Genomic DNA, 18,129 nt, shown 5'->3' on the forward strand with positions numbered 1-18,129 from the left:
GGCTACATTTATATATAAGAGCAAGAAGAAAAAAAAAGACCCTGTAAGAAGTTGTGATACTTTGTGTGTCAGGCTAATAACTAAGACTACATCTGAATTCTGTCTAGATGCTCCTGAAACTCACTAAGATGGTCTCTGAGGGGCTCAGGAGTATGGAGGGACGGGAGGGGTAGGAAACATCTAGGATTCGGAGGCTGCTGTCTTACCCTTTTGCTGCAATGTGAGAGCTGTCTCCAAAAGCTTCCCACTGGCTGATGACAGCTTGAAATGTCCACAGGGAAAGCAATGGTTCCTATTTTCTCTGGACCAAGGCCAGAAATGGATTTTTAACTTTAACTTGAGGCTTTGAAATGCACAGAGAAAGAAATCCATGTTTATGGAAACCTAGGGATTTTGTCTTAGTTCACAATTTTAGTCACACAGTTAAAGTCTCTGATTCATAATAAGGATGTTCTCATCCTAAAGCAGTTCAGCTCTCTTTCCTGTGCTCACTGCAGCTATGCCACTCCTGCAACAGACACCAAACTGCTGGAAAGTAACTCCTGCCATACTCTGGAACACAAAAATGGGTAGTACTTTTAAGTTCATATACTGACTTCCCATACTGGAGCAGTTTGGCCACTCCATTGACTGAGGCAGGATGAGGGCAGAGGACAGGCAGCCACAGGGTTCATTTTTTCTGCTCATAGTTTCAATCTTTCACAAGGAGTACTTGCACCCTGTACAAGGTGAAGAAAAATTACCTGTGCCACAAACATTTCCGTGTCATCTAAGGCTGAGGCTGTAAAATAAGTGTGCAGTCTCTGACAAAGGTGTAATGAACTGCCACAAGCTGTGGTTCCCACAGAAGTTCTGTTTGGGGGATTTTTCCCATTTTTGCCCTTGTATTTGACAATGTCCTACATTTCACTGCACAAAGAGGAGTATCCTGAAAGTGTGTAGATGTGATTCATAACCTGTGTCCCATATATATGTATATATATATATATATATATTTGTACATAAGCACATAAGATCAGGAAGATACAAAATTGATTCTCCAGAAGTCCCAAATCTCTGGTTGAGATGCTGGGTAAACTCAGCCTCAGTACAATAATAAAAAACCCAATGAATGTTAGCAACCTGGGTTGTCTTCCCTAGACACTGGTAGCAATATTTCAGTGATGAAAAAAAACTGAGAATGGTCCAAAACTGTCTGGATATGACATGGAATACATTGATCAATTGACAAAGGGGAGTTCATAAATCTCATCTCATCCCTGTTGCGTGTCTGAGTTCTGACCTAGTTCAAGTACAATGTTGTTTTTCCTCCCTAAGGATGCCTGTTGTTTTAACAGGATCACTATTCTGCTGCAGTTCTGTTGCAGTGTATTTACTGAATTCAGTTGTGCTGTATAAAGCCATTGGGCATGCAACAGAATAATAACTGAAAAACTTGCCTTTAAATAATTATTAGCTGAAATTGGTATTGGATTTCATTAGTAATGATGTCACATAAAGGTGGTGGATGAGTACATTAAAAACTGAGAGCAAATTTAAAAGCAGTCATCCTCTAATGTTGTGTTATAATTTATATTGAAAATCAGTTAGAAAGAAACAAAAGGATCATAAGCTACCAATCAGCAGTGGCCTGCTGGGATGTTAGAAATCAGAGGGAGCAATTAAGACTTTGGATTGAAATCCTACACTCCCAGAATTTTCTTACCAGTATCTGGAGAATTACAGTCTAGCACTCCAATATTATACATGGGTGCCCTTACACCCTGGGGGATCACTGCTGAGGGCTTGGGTGGGAGGCTGCAGTGTAGGAGGCTTCCTCTCTTCCCCTCTCTGTCTTCCCCTCTCTGTCTTCCCCTCTCTGTCTTCCCCTCTCTGTCTTCCCCTCTCTGTCTCCCCCTCTCTGTCTCCCCCTCTCTGTCTCCCCCTCTCTGTCTCCCCCTCTCTGTCTCCCCCTCTCTGTCTCCCCCTCTCTGTCTCCCCCTCTCTGTCTCCCCCTCTCTGTCTCCCCCTCTCTGTCTCCCCCTCTCTGTCTCCCCCTCTCTGTCTCCCCCTCTCTGTCTCCCCCTCTCTCCCCCTCTCTCCCCCTCTCTCCCCCTCTCTCCCCCTCTCTCCCCCTCTCTCCCCCTCTCTCCCCCTCTCTCCCCCTCTCTCCCCCTCTCTCCCCCTCTCTCCCCCTCTCTCCCCCTCTCTCCCCCTCTCTCCCCCTCTCTCCCCTCTCTCCCCCTCTCTCCCCCTCTCTCCCCCTCTCTCCCCCTCTCTCCCCCTCTCTCTTTCCCTTTCTCCTCTCTCTCTTTCCCTTTCTTCTCTCTCTCTTTCCCTCTCTTTCCCTTTCTCCTCTCTCTCTTTCCCTCTCTTTCCCTTTCTCCTCTCTCTCTTTCCCTCTCTTTCCCTTTCTCCTCTCTCTCTTTTCCTTTCTCCTCTCCTCCCCTCTCCCCATGCACTGTGAGAAATAGGGTAATAGAAGGAACATGAATTGTTAATTGAGGTTTCCTCTTCTTCTTCCTCCAACATCTAGTTACTGTTGCCATCACTGCCCATCTTCCTACATTTCTTCTGTATGTCATGCCTGGACATCAGCTGATGAGTTTTCTCAGTGGTAGGAGCTGTCTGGGATTCCCAATTCTCAAGTGCTCTTCTCTTTGCAGAGGAGAGAGGGGTGATTGAAGATGGATACCGTGGATAAATGGAAGATTTTTGCAAAGAAGAATAGACACATTTATTTTCCTGCTTTTTGTGGGTAGGAAAGGAAATACTGTTTTCCTCTTGCAGTGTGAAAGACTGGCCATTCAGTGTCAGCATGGACATTTAAAAAAGGTTTCTCATGACAAAGGCAGAAGTGAAGCTAGGAAACAAGTTTCTGGGAAAGGTGATGTGATCTGTCATTGGAAGTAGTTAAGAAGAAATTAGACAGATAGCAGGAATGACATAGATGGAGTTCCTTCTGCCCTGGGAAAGACAAATGGACTAGATGCTGCCATGGGGAACCTGTGAGATCCATTTTTCTATTATTTTTATGATCTTTTGTGAGCTGAGGATCAGGATTAATTACATGTCTGATTAATTTGAACTCAGCTTCTTACTAATTTAGCTGCACTTGTCTCAAGGACCAGACTTATTAGTACTGCTGCCGTCCCTGGGTCTGTGTGTTGATATGCTCTCAGCTTCCTGAGCTCAAACATGGTGCTGCGGCATGGTCCTCCTGCAGCAGGAGAAAGCAGAGGCACTTGCTCACAGATATCAATAGTACAACATCTTGCTGCTATTTACAAGACCAAAGATTGGCTTGGTATGCAAACTGAAAAAAAAACAGAGTTTGGATAGTCTTGTAACACAGTGCTGAGAGCCCTGCATGTGCATCCCTTGACAGCATGACTTGATTACTGGTGTAAAGAGTATAAGGAATGAAGGTTTGAACTAGCATTGAGCTGTAATTGAAATATCTCTGAGTCATAAGGAGGGGACACAGTTGCCATGGGGAATGGAAAGCTTACAGGGAGCATAGCTCTGTGCCTGGAACATCAGAGAATGGAGTTGCTGCCTGGCACACTCAGAGATGGGTTACCACAGGGAGCTCTGAAACCGTCGTCACATCAAATGTTAAAATAAGACAGCAGAAACTAGTGCAAAAGCAATCAGTCACAAACAGGGACATTTTTTTCCCATACCATTGAAATATAATGGGTATTAAAATCGTCAAGCTCATCCCTCTTATTTAGGTGTTTGCTCTCTTTCCTCCTTTCCACCCTCAGAAATTCACTTTACTGCTCCTATGCCTCAACATTTCAGTGAATATAGTGAAAACTTTTTTCTACTGGAGACTATTTATTTATTTATTTTACAATTTACACCAATGAGGCTGGGTTTCCATCTCTGATTCTTGGAACAGATCACATAGTTGCTGAGCCCTGAGCATATCCAAACCAGAAATGTCATGTCTGCCTATTCCCTACCTGCTGCAAGCACCAGTGCCTGCGTGTCCTCTCTGTCAGTAGTGTCAGGGAGTATAAATACAACTAACTTTTTATTTGTTGGTTAGTTTTCTGGGGTGGCTTACTACCCCTGACCTGGCTGATGATGTGGAAGTTAGCACTGGCCATGGGAGCTGAGCTTAAACTGATGAAAGATCCACCTCCTGTTAGCACAACTTCTCTTTTGTTGCTTAGTTTGTGCCCCTTTGGGTCTAGAAGGAAATTTGGCACTTTTGCACCTGACAGATGGCCTCTCAAAAAGATACATACAACCAGCAGATGCTTCTCCCAAGTGATCAGTTAGGCTTTAAAACCAGATCTTCCTTTCTTTATGAGGTTGAAAAGGCCTGTGTGAATCCTCCATCCAAAAAGCCTGCCTTCAGGCATTGTCATGTAGAATCACTGCTGTTGGCTTCTTAAACTGTGGATAGAAAGTGAACAACCTTCATAAGAAAGGTTGTAATCTGGCCAAAAAAGATGAATTGCTATTCAATCAAAAATGCCCCCTCCTCTTTTTTTATTTTCTTTTTTATTTTTCTTTTTTTTCTTCTTCTTTTTCTGAGGGAATCTGGCAAGAGCCATTGGGGTTTTGTTATCTTTATAATAGTACCCAGCTAGGCACGAGATAATCAGTGATGTAGAGGAGGGGGCACAACAGCCCCGCTTCGGAGAGCACAGTCAGAGCATTTGCTACTCAGGAGCTATTCAGTGCAGTGGGAATAATGAGGATGTGGCAAAATAATTCAGCTAGAATGTGATATTAAGAGGTCCTGTCCATCTCATGCTCCCACCCTGTACGAACAGCACAGGGGCCCCAGGGGAACCCATCGTGCAGCAATGGGGTTGGATGGGTGGCAGCAGCAACACGGGTATGCCAGAAGCTGCTGAAGGGTGTAGAGCACTGGTCTTGTGAGGAGCAGCTGAGGGAACTTGGGGGTGTTGAGTTTGGAGAAAAGGAGGCTGAGGGGAGGCCTTGGAGCTCTCTACAGCTACTTGAGAGGAGGTTGTAGTGAGGTGGGTGTTGCTGCTTTCTCCTAAGTAACAAGTTAAAGGGTAAGAGAAAATGGCCTCAAGTTCCCCCAGGGGGGGTTTAGATTCACTGAAAGGGTTGTCAGGCACTGGAGCTGGCTGCCCAGGCTGAGTCACCATTCCTCAAGGTATTAAAAACACTTCTAGATGTGGTGCTTAGGAACATGGTTTAGTGGTGGACTTAGCAGTGCCAGGTTAATGGTTGGACTTGATGATCTTAAGGGTCCTTTCCAGCCTAAATTATTCTCTAATTCCAAGTGGGTGTAGGACAGGCCTTTGGGTGGTGACCAGCCCCTGGGTCACCTGGTACCTGGATAAATTTGAAGACCATTGTAAACCTGAATGAGTTGTGGGAAGACTCTGTGGAGAGCACTGCATTTGCAAGCAGTTGTTATCAGCCTACTCCAAGGCTGATGGATCTTTTTTTTGCCCTGTTATGTGTGGTATTTAGAAATAAATCCTCCCACTTAAAAATGTTTAATGCCACTAGATCTGCAGGAGATAGATGAGTAGCAGAATTTTAAGGTTAAACATTAATGACCTCCACAATGTCCTCCTCGTGATAAAACTAATCCCGACCAATTGATACTTTGATATTTGCAGTGTTCATATGTTAACATATGACAGCCTTCTACAGACATGCAGAAGGATCATATTAACTGAACTGGGGTCTTTCCTCTCATGCTGTTTTATTAAAGTTTAGGTTAGCAAAGTTTCTATTTCTTTGAAAAATTAGTTAGGAATATCACAGCAGCATTTGTTACAGGTTGCTAATGTTATTTATAATGAATGTTATAAAGTTTATAATATAATGTTATTTATAATTATTATATTGATATATAACAATATGTAATGAATGCATTAATACTCAGTCATTAATTGCTATAAATGCAGTCAAACAAACCATTGTTTCAGATAAATATGTATGACTAGAGATATGTAGTTTTATCAGTTTACAAAGTTTTATCAGTTTACAAACCCCATACATTATAATATCACGTGACCATGATACTCAGCAGGAAAATTAACAACCAGAACATTCCTTAATTCCATTTTTTATATATATACCTTTATGAATGTCAATACAATGGATATTTTGTTGGGATTTATAAATAGCAGGATTTATAATGCTAAATATTATGGGTCTCAGCCTCTGTGATAAGTACATAAATGGGCCATTTAGTTGCTCTCAGTAGAAATTCACCTTACTTCTTTAGGTTTAGCAATTCCAATTACATACATAGAGCATTTCAGATGATTAAATTATTAGATGTATTGTAAATGCTTTATCTAAGAGCTGTCGCTGGTGAAGGAAGTTGAAACATACTTAATCTTGGTCTGGCTTCTATTCATTGTGCTACAACTAACAAATACATGGCTTTCTTCATTCCTGCCTTTGGTAATGCTGTCATTCTGTAAGTAAATCCACAAAAAGGAAGATTATAGATACTTATGTTGTTCTATGGATACATTGTCAAAAATATTACGTGCACAATAGCATGTTTGCTTTTTTTCCTGGTTTTGAGACAGCCACTGATATATCAAAAGCTAAAGAATGTCAGAATCCTACCTAATTTCAAAAGTTAGTGGCTTCTGGTTTTGGACAAGAGGGCTTGTATCATGCTTTTATAGTGCTATAGGTTAGGTCAGATACAATGTCATGGACGCTAATAGTACCACGTTCCATCTTTTGGAATGATGGGATCAGAAAAATTCAGATAAAAAAGGAGGATGCAGACTCTTAACAATGAGGGAAAAAAATATTTTGGGATAAGAAGCTACCTGTGTATTGAAAGAGAGGCAAAAACCACTCTACAAGAGATGCTCTGTCCCTGGTTAGTTAGGGTGTCTACATCTGTGAATCATCAGGAGGACTGAGCTGCAAATTCCACATAAAGGGTCTGACCAGGTCACAGTAAATCATCCACAGAATCCCAATATGACTTTAGATATATCTAGAAACATGGAAAATGTCATTCTTTTAGCTCAAGGTGAGTATTTCTGTTTAAGAGAGAAGGAAACTTAAAGTCTACTCTAAACGACCTTCTCTGGGGACTCAAAAAAGTTGATAAAAGAAAGAAAAATGGTCTTTACTCTTCTATTCCCTCTTTCATTCTCTCTTCTTGCAACTACCCTTATGACTACAGAATGAAAAATGAGGACCTGTTTTCTCTCCAGACCAGCTGGTTGTCCCTGGCCACCTCACCTCCTCCCTAGCATGGCAAGTGTCTTTCTGAGTCTTTGCCTTGTACCTTTTTCCTCTCTGGGTTCTTCCATCAGAAGAAAGGAGGAGGGGTGGCTTTCCCATGGTGTTCTGGTGTTCTGCTACATTCTCACCATTGCTACTGTTGAGAAGGATGCAGAATTAGATTTTCCATTGTTTGCAGAAAACAGAAAAGGTACCCATAATTCACATTAGAGGCTTCTGAAGAGGAGATATAATTGGGTTTTGAGGTTCTAAGGTTATATCTGCATATTCTAAAAGTAATGAATCAAATATACTTTAGGGTTTAATTATTTTTTCCTCATTAATTTCTCATTAATTTATACTTGCATGTTATAAAGTAGAGACAAAAAATAGTTTTAAAAAGAGGCCAAAATCATTTTAAAATGGGGTGAATTTTGTCATGAAATGATCCTGAAGGAAGTCCCAAACTTCTTTTTGGCCAAAGTTGTGCTGGCAGTGCTTCCCCATGTGAAGTTAACATGTTTGTAGTTAAACTTGAACCTCAGTTAAATTGTATTGTATATTAAATTATATATTCCTATTATCGTTTGTCATGAAAAATGCAGCTTTTATTTTCTCTGCAGAGTAAAGTAAACATGCAAATGTACCGTGAGTCTTTTCAACATATATCAGATTATGGAAAAGAGTCTGAGCATAAACTTACTATTACATTCAATTTATTGCTAGTGCAATAAAATTGTCATCAGATCAAATGGCATTTTAGACTGCATCAGCTATAACACAATGCCATTAAATTGGAAGTATATAAATTTTCCATTGTTCTCTTACTCATGAGTTATGGAAGTTAGGAAGTTATGCACAGTACCATGCTGTGGCTTGCATTTTCCAAGGGATAAGGGTAGTCTGGGGCATATAATTAATTTCTGATTTGTAGCATGAAAAATAGTATGTTTCACAGCAAGTAATGACCTGGAGTCTTTTCATTAAAATTTGTATGAAAAAAATTTTGAAAATTATGAAAAAATTATGTAAAAAAATATGAGAAAGGGAACTCTAGTTCCTCAATTTTTGTTTGGGCCAAAAATCAATGGATAAAAGCAGAAATAAAAAGAGTCCCTCATGTACTCCAAGAGAGGGGACAACCAAAATATCTAGTAGAACTGCAATAACTTTAAAAAGAAGGCTTCAAAACACCACTGACTTCAAAGAAGTTCAGTTTATGGGTCCACAGATCAGGAATCAAAAGCCATCAGTGCTTTTTACCTTGAAGATGAGAATACCCAGCTTCAGGTCATTGTCCTTGTCCAGTTTTCTCTCCTTAGGTAGGAGAGTAATAGACACAAGGCTGTAACACGTGGCTTCCATGGGCAACACTCAAGGAAGGGTCTGACAAAAAATGACTGGAGGGTACATATATTTTTTTTTCAAATCTCTTCTCATTGTTTTAAAAATTAGACATTTTCATTATTTCATGTTAAAATACCTTCTCATTTCCAATTACTTGGTATTACACAGTGTATTACAATGTACACACCCAATTAAGAGAAGATGTTCTATCTGTATCATATGGAATACATAATTTTAAAAGTCTACACCAAATCAAAATTGAATAATTTATTCATATGTTGCATTTAATTTTGGTAGGAGGTAAAAAAAATTAATATGTTCCACTGATGCTCAGAGCCTGTCAGGAGTAAAGCAATGGTTTTACTTTAGAGAAATGGTCATTGTCCCTGTAAAACCTAGAGATGTCTTTCAATTTTCATATATGGCAAATCTAAAAATATATCTAAGTACTAGTGGATAGATGTCCTGAACAGACTTTATCTCAACTGAGCCTTCTGTTTTCCATTTCTCATGGTCTCTTCTGTTCTGTGTAGGTTCATTAGACAAGCTATGTGACTGACATCTTCCACAATTAGTGCTTACGTATAATGAGGTGCAATGCTGACAAGGACTCTGTTGTTTTCTATAGTTTCACATAAAGGCCTTTTCCTTCTTCTTTGGCACAGATCCATTAAAACTGTTGCACCATGTTCAGCTGGTGACTGGTACTGAAAATAATTTATGGCCATTAGAAGGCTTCTTGTGTATCATTAGCTCCACCTCTTGGATAAATTTGTTTTTTACAGGTCCAGTAGTTAGTTCATAGAGGAATCCTCTGGAAATGTGGAAAGTCCTGAGACAGTGCCCTAATGAAAGCATCTGGTTGTGTTGCCCAATCCTGCAGGTTTAATGATCAGTGCTTGATTACCAGTAATGCTTAATTACAAATTATTTAACTAGTATCTTGGGTGACATTGTCCTCTAGTGGCTCATATAGATAGCAGCTCTGATGGCAGACTCCATTTGCCTTGTGTTGGAAATCCTTCCTCACTGTTTTCATATATATCCAAGTTACCTCAGAAGAGCACTGATGCAATGCCCCCCCCAAAAAAGTTTGCATTTTATTGCCACTGTATGTATCCATACCGTAAGATCTGCCCTTTTGAGCAACCTGGTTTACTGGGAGGTATCCCTGCCCATGCAGGTGGAACAAGATGATCTTTAATATCCCTTCCAACCCAAATGGTTCTGTGATCATCTATTGCTTCATATTGTCTGCTTAAGAAATACATATTTTAAATAATTCAAAATAACAATGCAGGGTTGTGAGAAGATAAGATATTTAATCAGACCATTTGATTGAGTCAAATTTATCTGGCTTCCTTATAGTAGCAGAGAATGAGCTCAGCATGACTTTTTCATGATAGATTGAAGACTAGTTCACTTCCACAAAATGCCTAGAGATCTTTAACAAAGGAAAGAGAACAGCCCTCCAGCATATCCTGTGGTTACTTACACATAAACCTCGATAATGCCAGGCACTTCCCCAGTAACATGACAGCATCACCTTTCATGGGAAGCAGTGAAAGCACCACAGTGCTTTGCAGATGGATATTTGCCAGCATCATGCAATTGTTTGGAGAGAAGGAGATGGATTTGGGAAGACAGAGAATAATATCAGAGTGACAAAATTCATGCTTTACATTGCTTTGGAAAGGCAATACTGTATTCTCTCATGTGTTGAGTCTGTTTTGCCCCTGTGGCAGAGCAGTAGGATTGGTTCCAGTGAAAGACTTGGCCCTGGTCACTGGAAGCATGGCAGGCAGCCCTGTGGCTTGCTGGGGATGCTCTAACTCGTGAGTTTTCCCTTTTCCTGCTGTTTTGTCCTTGACCAAATGCCACAAGTAATGAAGAGCAGAGGTTGCTATGCAGAGGTGGTTGCTGCAGCTGTAAGAGGAGGTGAAATGCTGTCAAAAGTGCTTCTGTTTATTCCTTTGAGATTATGTAGGAGAAAAAGCAGTTACAAGTGGTAAAGGAATGTGATTTTTGGCTTCTTAAAAAAATGGTGGTGCACTCCAGCAAGATGTGAGCTCATGTTTTCTCTTTGTTTGCTGTAATGGGAAAAACAAAGGAGTACTTTGACCTTACAGAGTTAATATGAGTGGCATTTTCCAAGTAGCACGCCTTGTGCTCTTTCAGGGAAAGAATAACTCAGGATTCAGTAAAAATTCTTTGCTTGGGTCCTCAGTCTCCTGCCACCTTTCTTCTTCCTCCCTTTTTGGAGAGGCATTCTTTTCAATGAGCATCATTGGCTGTGCATTAGTTGAGTGTCATCTGGGCTGACTGAACTCCAAACAGCAGAAGAGTTGCAAAGGGGCTTAATTACACTTGATAGAGGAGAGTTGTGCATTTGGTGTTGTCCACGTTCCTCCTCAGACTCAAATGTATACCTACACCTAGCAAGCATCAGTGACTGCCACAGATGCAAATGTGCTGGCAGAAACAAAATGTGTAAAGGCAACCCTGAGGTATAAAATGCCTTCACCTCAATCACCTCCAATGCCATTCTTACAGTTACTCAGAGGTTTATTAGGCAATATTAGATGCAGGAACATTTACAGAGGGTTTCTTTTATCTGGTGCTCTGTGACTCTTTTGCCACTGGGGATATTTGAACCAAAGGAGGCATGCCTTCACTTCAGAAACCATGTAGGGTCTTGATTTCTTCATCAGCTGCCAGGAGGGGGAAGGTGATAGGTTTTATTTTTCTTTAACAAAAAAGCTTCATGCATCAACTTTTTTTTTTTTTTTTTTTCATGCTTTGTAGTGTTATTTTCCAGTGGTTTATAATTGTTTACTTAGCCTAGATGCTAAGCAAAGTTCTGTTTATCCTCAATTCAGAATATGTGGTTTATCCTTTACATACTAGAGAGCAAATTGTACAGATTGATCTATTTAGAGCTTGATGGCTACAATTTCTCCTGTCATGATTTTTTTTAACATTTGACTTTTCCAAGTAGCTGTCAGGCCAGTGATTGCCCTCCCTCCACACTGGAACCTCTGACAGAAACCCATTACTGCTTCCCAGTTGTGCTCTGCTCCATCATTAAGACTGCAGTAGTGCTTCCCTCCACTAGCTGCTGTAGCAATCAATGCTCACGTTCCTCCTGCAGTCAAGCAGATGTGACCAATTGTGCCTATTCCTAATATTCATAACATTCCTAATAATCAGTCCTCTCTTGAAGGCAGAGGGGGGGGGTGCTGCTCATACTAACTGTGTCGTCACTGTTCTCTTCTAGCAGTATGTTAACTCCATCTTCCTGTAGTTTGTGTTACATCAGGATTATGTCTGTAGGATCTTTCTAACATTAACTGACCCTTGAAGTCAGACACAGTCAGAGCTGGAATCCCAGGGAAGCAATTTTTGGTGAAACTGATCCATCATTACCTCTTTCGTAAGGCTGTCTGGGAGTTGTGTATGTGAGCAGGAAAAATCAAGCGGTGATTTTGTGTGTTCTCAGAAGTGCTGGCTATAATCTTACTCAGCACAGTGATGTGTTTGTCAGGCTTTTGCTGAGCATTTTACAACCATCCTGCCTACCTGTGCCTCTCCAGTGCCTGCAGACACAAACATGTGAGTGCACCTTGCTCAGAAACAGATGTCTCTACTCAACAGGTGCCTTTACTCATTCCCTTTCTGTGTGAATGCGGAAAACATCCACTGGTGGAAAGCAGGCAGTAATTTTATTTAAAACCAACTGTACCGTAGAGCAATAAAGCTAATGAGATGATAAAGCCTTGCCAGGTTTTCCATTTCAATAAGCATGTAAGCTTGCAACTGTTTTAATCAAGCTTTCTCATTAGGCATTCTCATTTCTGCATTGATCACACACCTGAAATTACCGCTCAGCTTAAACTGTGTTGCTGTTCTGGTTTACACAGTTAAATCAATTTTATTTGAGGATTGATATTTTTTTAATTTTTAAAGGCACCATTTGTCACTGAAGTGGTTGTGTGTGAATGGTGACACTACTTGCATTTTCTCTCATCAGAATAACGAAATGGTGGAACTGCAGAGGGTACGGATGAAAGAGGAAATTCGGGAGTACAAGTTTCGAGAGGCAAGACTCCTACAGGACTACACTGAGCTTGAAGAAGAAAACATCACTTTACAGAAACTGGTGTCCACACTGAAACAAAATCAAGTAAGCATCAACAGATTCAAGTCTCTATGCTGAAAAATGACCCTATTTTCTCAAATTTCCATTATGTGATTCCACAGAGCACTTAGCTAGAAGTTGCTTTATGTATTGGGTTGGTTTTTTTTTTTTCAGTTGGGTTTTTGCCAAATACTGATTCTGAAACAGTGTTGCTGGCCGCTCCTTACATATGGTGAGGGCCTTTTCTCAGTTTTAGGAAAATTCTGGTGGAATATATCATTGCAGAACTTTTTAATAGCAGAGATATTATTAAAGTAGAAACAATTCCATGTTTTAGCTTCCTGCTTTTCCTCTGCCCCCTCCGTGCTTGATTAACCGAGTATCTGGTAGCAGAATTCATCCCTCTGTTTTCTCTCACTTGGTTTCTGCACATCCTTTCCTCTTCTGAAATGGAGAAAAGAGGAAATAATTGTCTTTCCATTCTCCCTTTTTAACCTGCTCCTTGGGTTTTCCGGTGCCAGTGTTGCTTTCTTCTCAGCCATGCTAACCTACAAGTTTAGCAAGCTTCAGAAATAGGTAAAGGGATGTCAGATGTTCCCAGTTTGCAGCTGCTGTCAAACCAACACACTGTAATTCTCACTACAGCACAGAATGCACTCCAAGCGACCACCATAAACTGCAGCCCCTGTTTCATCCAGATGCAAACAATCTTGGGGTCTGTTCTTTTCCCCCTTACAAAAGCAAAGCTTCTTTTGATGCTGAGGAAGCATCCAAGAGGACAGTTGTCCTTTAAACTGAACAAATGAGATTTGTTGTCTCATCAGAAGAGTTAACTTGCTGTGACTGATATTTAAGATTGATACCAAGGCTGAGAAAACTGGATTTGTTCAGCCTTGAGAAGAGGAGACTTAGGGGAGCTCTTATTATGATGTTCCAGTACTTAAAGAGGGGCTACTAAGAAGATGGAGACTCTATTTACAAGGAGTCACATGGACAAGCAAGGGGCAATGGGCCCCTTGCTCCTAGTGAGATTCCAATTGAACACAAGAGGAAAATTTTTCACAATGAGGACAGTCAGACATCAACATGATCTCCCAGAAGAAGCAGTGGATTCTCCCACTTTGGAAAACTAAGTCTCAGCTTGGTGGGGTGCTGAGACAGACCATATAAACAATGTTAGAAGATTAATTATTAATAGACTAGATGATGCTTGAGGTCCCTTTGAAACTGACATTCTATGATTTTTTGATTAAGTATCCCAAGTTGGATAATGTCACACTTTCTGCCTTTTAGACCCTCTCCAGCATGACATGGCACTCCTTAATGCTATTTCCTTAACTGCTAGCAAGTGGTAACAGCTCTGCATCCCAGCCCCTGATTTATGTCCCAGACTACTGCATGGTTCACTTAGGGCTTTTATCAAACAGCCAAGACCATCACTGTCTCTAATCGCAGACTTGTAACAAAATTGCCTTATTCCTGCAGGAATAGGCAGTATTATTTCAGCAACCTTTTACTGCTCCTTTACTGCTCTAGCACAAATGCTATTTGAACATTTAAAACAACAGAGCTGTGCCCCAGGGAATTCACAGGTAATAGAAATGGGTACATCTTTTCCATATTTATGAAGATGCCCAGACTTTCACACTCCTGAAACAGAATTTATAGCAGATCATTTTTGTGTCAGAGTTATTTACCAAGCCAAAAAAAATCCCCATTTGAGGCATGGATTTTTACCCTGACCGACCTCATAGGAGGCATTCTCACACTATCAGGAATTAAAGACCCTTTTAGGGACTGTCCTAGTTTTCTCCCAAAGAACATCTTTTTGCAAGTGTTTATGTCTGTCATAATATTTCAGTATTAATGAACAGCATTCTGTGGAAAGAAAAAAACATTGCAATATTTTGAATAGCTTTAACAGTAATTATGCATTACATATCCACGTGCTTGTGATTCTTAAAATAGTTTGGTTTTACAAGATTAAATTTCAAGACCATTTTATAATTCAATATGTCAGTTTACAAAAACATATGTTACAAGGCATAGTGCTAAACTGTCATTATCTGGGTTGGAGTTTTTTGTATCTGCTGTAAACAGAAATCCATGAGATCACTGTAGCCATACAGATGATGATGACATGGTTATGATCTCTTTGTATATGGATTTCAAATTTTAAAAGGTTTCTTTTTTCCATGACCTTAAGTTATAAACCTAGCTACTTGATTAATAATTCTTCAGATGGATCTCTCCGGCCAGAAAAAATGTAAAGTTCCCAAATTTAGGTTTCAGAATATCATGGGTTTTCTTTTTCTATTTATCATTTACTAATATGACTTTGGAACTTTCTGTGTTGTTTGAGATGTGTCCATTCTCTGGCTTTGAAGATTAGTAAGTTTGCCTTTCCAAAGGCTTATGAGTGCAAAACGCTTGGCAGGTTGACAAATATTCTACTCCAATAGGAATTGCTGATTTTTCTATTTTCAGCAGAATGTTGTTGTAGTCTGTTTTTATATATATATATATATAATGACATATATATATATGTCAAAGAAAAAAATATTCTAGACAATGCCTTAAAATTGCAGATAACAATGCATATTAATGCATTTGAATGAGAAAAGCATCTATGTAAGAAAAAACCTTTTCTATGGAAAATAAACTATTCCTTTCAACAAACTGGTAAAGTATTTCACCTAATACAGGGAATTTTGGCGTTAAAAAATCAAAAGGTGGAGGAGTAATATGGTTAGAATTAAATTAAAAGTGAAAAAATGTTAATTTTTTCCAGGAGAGTTGATGAAGGAGGGCCAACTACCTTTACAAACAAAGCTCTTCCTTTTCATTGCTATGGGATTTTCCAACAGTGAAAAGGAAGGTGAGGAAAGGCAGCGTGGGAAGGTGCTCTGCAGTGGGGATCAGCTTCACCATCTAGATGTTGCTGAGCAAGAGGTTTTGAGAAGATTGGGTTTATGTAGGCTTTGCTTCTTGTTAGGTGCAATAGAAAGGACTAATTAAATATGGGAGCTGTCTTTTCAAGAAGGCAGAAAAAGCTTTTTCTCAGCCCACAGTGCCAATAAACACCTTGGCAAAATGCTGGCAAGGGGCAGGAAACCTGCCTGCTGAGGACCAGCAAGTCCCTCCAAGCTTGGCCAGGCTGCAGCAGGTCACTGGGGGAAGGGCTCTGGGGGGGCACTGTTGGAACAACAGGTTGCCAAACGTTCCCAAATGTCATCCCCAACATACAGTGCAAGGATTCTGTGGCTGGGTAAGCTGTTCCCTACGTTTGTCTGGTAGCTTAAAAATCTCTAATGATTTGGGGCATCTCAGAATTTAAACTGATTACATGGTTTGCTGTTTTCTCTTAAAATCAATTGCTTCCTGAATAATGGAGATACCTGCATGACTCAGAGAAGAGTTGAGGCTCTTCTACAGTTTTTGTATTTGAATGCTACTAAGACACCGGATACTTTAGTGTATCTATTCCTGAGTGACCTTACATTTGGTAAGAATTTAGATGAGAAGGCATCGTCAGAACACTGCATTTAATAAATCAGGCTATATTAACCTGAGTTCTGTACATGCCAACATTGCTTATGGCAATCATAATAAATGTATAGTTACCAGGATATCAGCTGCTAAACAGCCTTCTTTCCATGAAACACATTGTTTATTGTCATGTTACTCAGAAAAAGGTGTTACATTTCTTGACTCTCATATTTTAGATGAAGCTAGCAGTAGAATATTTAGCAGGCAAGCTCCACTTGCATTTTCTGTGCTGCCAATCCTTTGCAGCTGCAGGCAGTGTCTGGTAGTTCAAACTGTATTTTCTGTAACACCTATTTCAATAGGGCTGATAAATGGCAGGTTTTCATGACTCAAGTTTTAGTGTTATGAATCTTCTCTGTCTTGTCTAATTCAGGTTGAATACGAAGGCTTAAAGCATGAGATTAAACGATTTGAGGAGGAGACAGTGTTGCTCAACAGTCAGCTGGAAGATGCCATCCGGCTGAAGGAGATTGCTGAGCACCAGCTGGAGGAAGCTCTGGAAACTTTAAAAAATGAAAGAGAGCAAAAGAACAATCTGAGGAAGGAACTTGCCCAGTATATCAATCTCAATGATAGTATGTATAATAACCATATTAATATATCAGTAGATGGACTGAAGTTTGCAGAGGATGGAGGCGAGCCTAACAATGATGACAAAATGAACGGGCACATCCATGGGCCTCTCGTGAAACTCAATGGTGACTACAGAACTGCCACGGGTAGGAAAGGGGAATCTCTGCACCCCGTCTCTGACCTCTTCAGTGAGCTCAACATATCAGAAATACAGAAACTGAAACAGCAGCTCATGCAGGTAAGAGATTAATTTAGTGTCCTGAAGTGTTTAGACACACATCCTATGAACCCTAGTGCTAACTTGTGCAATGATTTCCCCTCAGTGATTGCCTTTACTACGTATGTCCTGTTCTCAGACTTCTGCTTTGGTGTTTCTTCATACCTAGGTTTGCTAGAAACAGGCCTGGTTAACAGAGTATCTGCAAAAGTCAATGTGATCTAAGCAGATGTTTAGTGCAAAGAGGGGAAAGGAACCTAGTTGCTCTGGTTGCAAATGGTCTTTTTTTCTTGCTTGTATAATGGGAAATGTCCCTGAAATTGCAAGTGCAATAACGTACTCTTCAGTATGTCCAAAACAATCTTAGAAAAAAAAAAACTCACTAAAATACAGACTTGATTGCAAGTCAGAGGGAGTTTTTGCCATTAAATTCAGTTTGAACAGATTTGGCAGACCATCAAGAGAACACAAAAAGAGAGGAGTGGTCCTCTTAATAACTGTGGGCTCGGAGAGCATGTGGCATGTGAGGTGTCACAAAGTGCCCTTGTCCATGCTGGCAGCCCCAGAGGATGCACAGGCTGCAGGGGGTGCCTTGGGGACCGTACAAGCCAGCGTTTGTTCTCTATTCATCCAAGCCCAACCCAGCCGTAACCAGAATAGGAGCCTGGGATGAAAGCCAGATAAAAACCTCAAGCTGCCAGCTCTGGTGCTGACATCATCTTAGAAAGGAGTTCAGTACTACATGGAGAAAAGGTCCTGCTGCACAAGCTGTTGAGCATCTTCTCTGCCGCAAGAGCTTGAAAGGTTTTGGCACCATCAAGGAAACATCCAGCATTTTCTATCTGCAGGCTTCCAAAAAGTGCCTTGTCTAAAGGGAGTAAAAGTATATCCTCCCCTGCTTAAAATGTAAAAGGTATTTTGGAAGTAAAGTAGAGCAAACCCAATTTTCAATACTTGCGAGAGAACAATAAATCCCTATGTGGTCTGTCCCATATTTGCTGAAGAGTTAATCGTTCTATTTACTTCATTGCCAAACCCACTGTGGGAAGTTTTGAGCTGAGCTATGACATGACAAATGTTGATGACATCTAGTGCTCTGCACAAATAACTTTGATGCAAG

At 40.4% G+C, this 18,129-nt stretch overlaps 1 protein-coding gene and 1 long non-coding RNA gene across 10 annotated transcripts in view; one reads left to right on the top strand and one right to left on the bottom strand.

The window, feature by feature from the left end:
• The window catches only part of LOC139787651 (uncharacterized), a 376,416-nt gene that overhangs the window by 176,465 nt on the left and 181,822 nt on the right, over nucleotides 1-18,129 (bottom strand). The window lies entirely within an intron of this gene.
• The window catches only part of BICD1 (BICD cargo adaptor 1), a 177,283-nt gene that overhangs the window by 104,124 nt on the left and 55,030 nt on the right, over nucleotides 1-18,129 (top strand). For all 9 annotated transcript variants that reach the window (XM_071769256.1, XM_071769266.1, XM_071769275.1 and 6 more), the window contains exons 3-4: nucleotides 12,563-12,715; nucleotides 16,593-17,030. In XM_071769256.1, coding sequence (XP_071625357.1) covers nucleotides 12,563-12,715; nucleotides 16,593-17,030 — 591 coding nt within the window. The remainder of the gene's footprint in view (nucleotides 1-12,562; nucleotides 12,716-16,592; nucleotides 17,031-18,129) is intronic.

The sequence above is a fragment of the Heliangelus exortis genome, chromosome 1 (assembly GCF_036169615.1).
Source record: "Heliangelus exortis chromosome 1, bHelExo1.hap1, whole genome shotgun sequence".
Lineage (NCBI taxonomy): Eukaryota > Metazoa > Chordata > Aves > Apodiformes > Trochilidae > Heliangelus > Heliangelus exortis.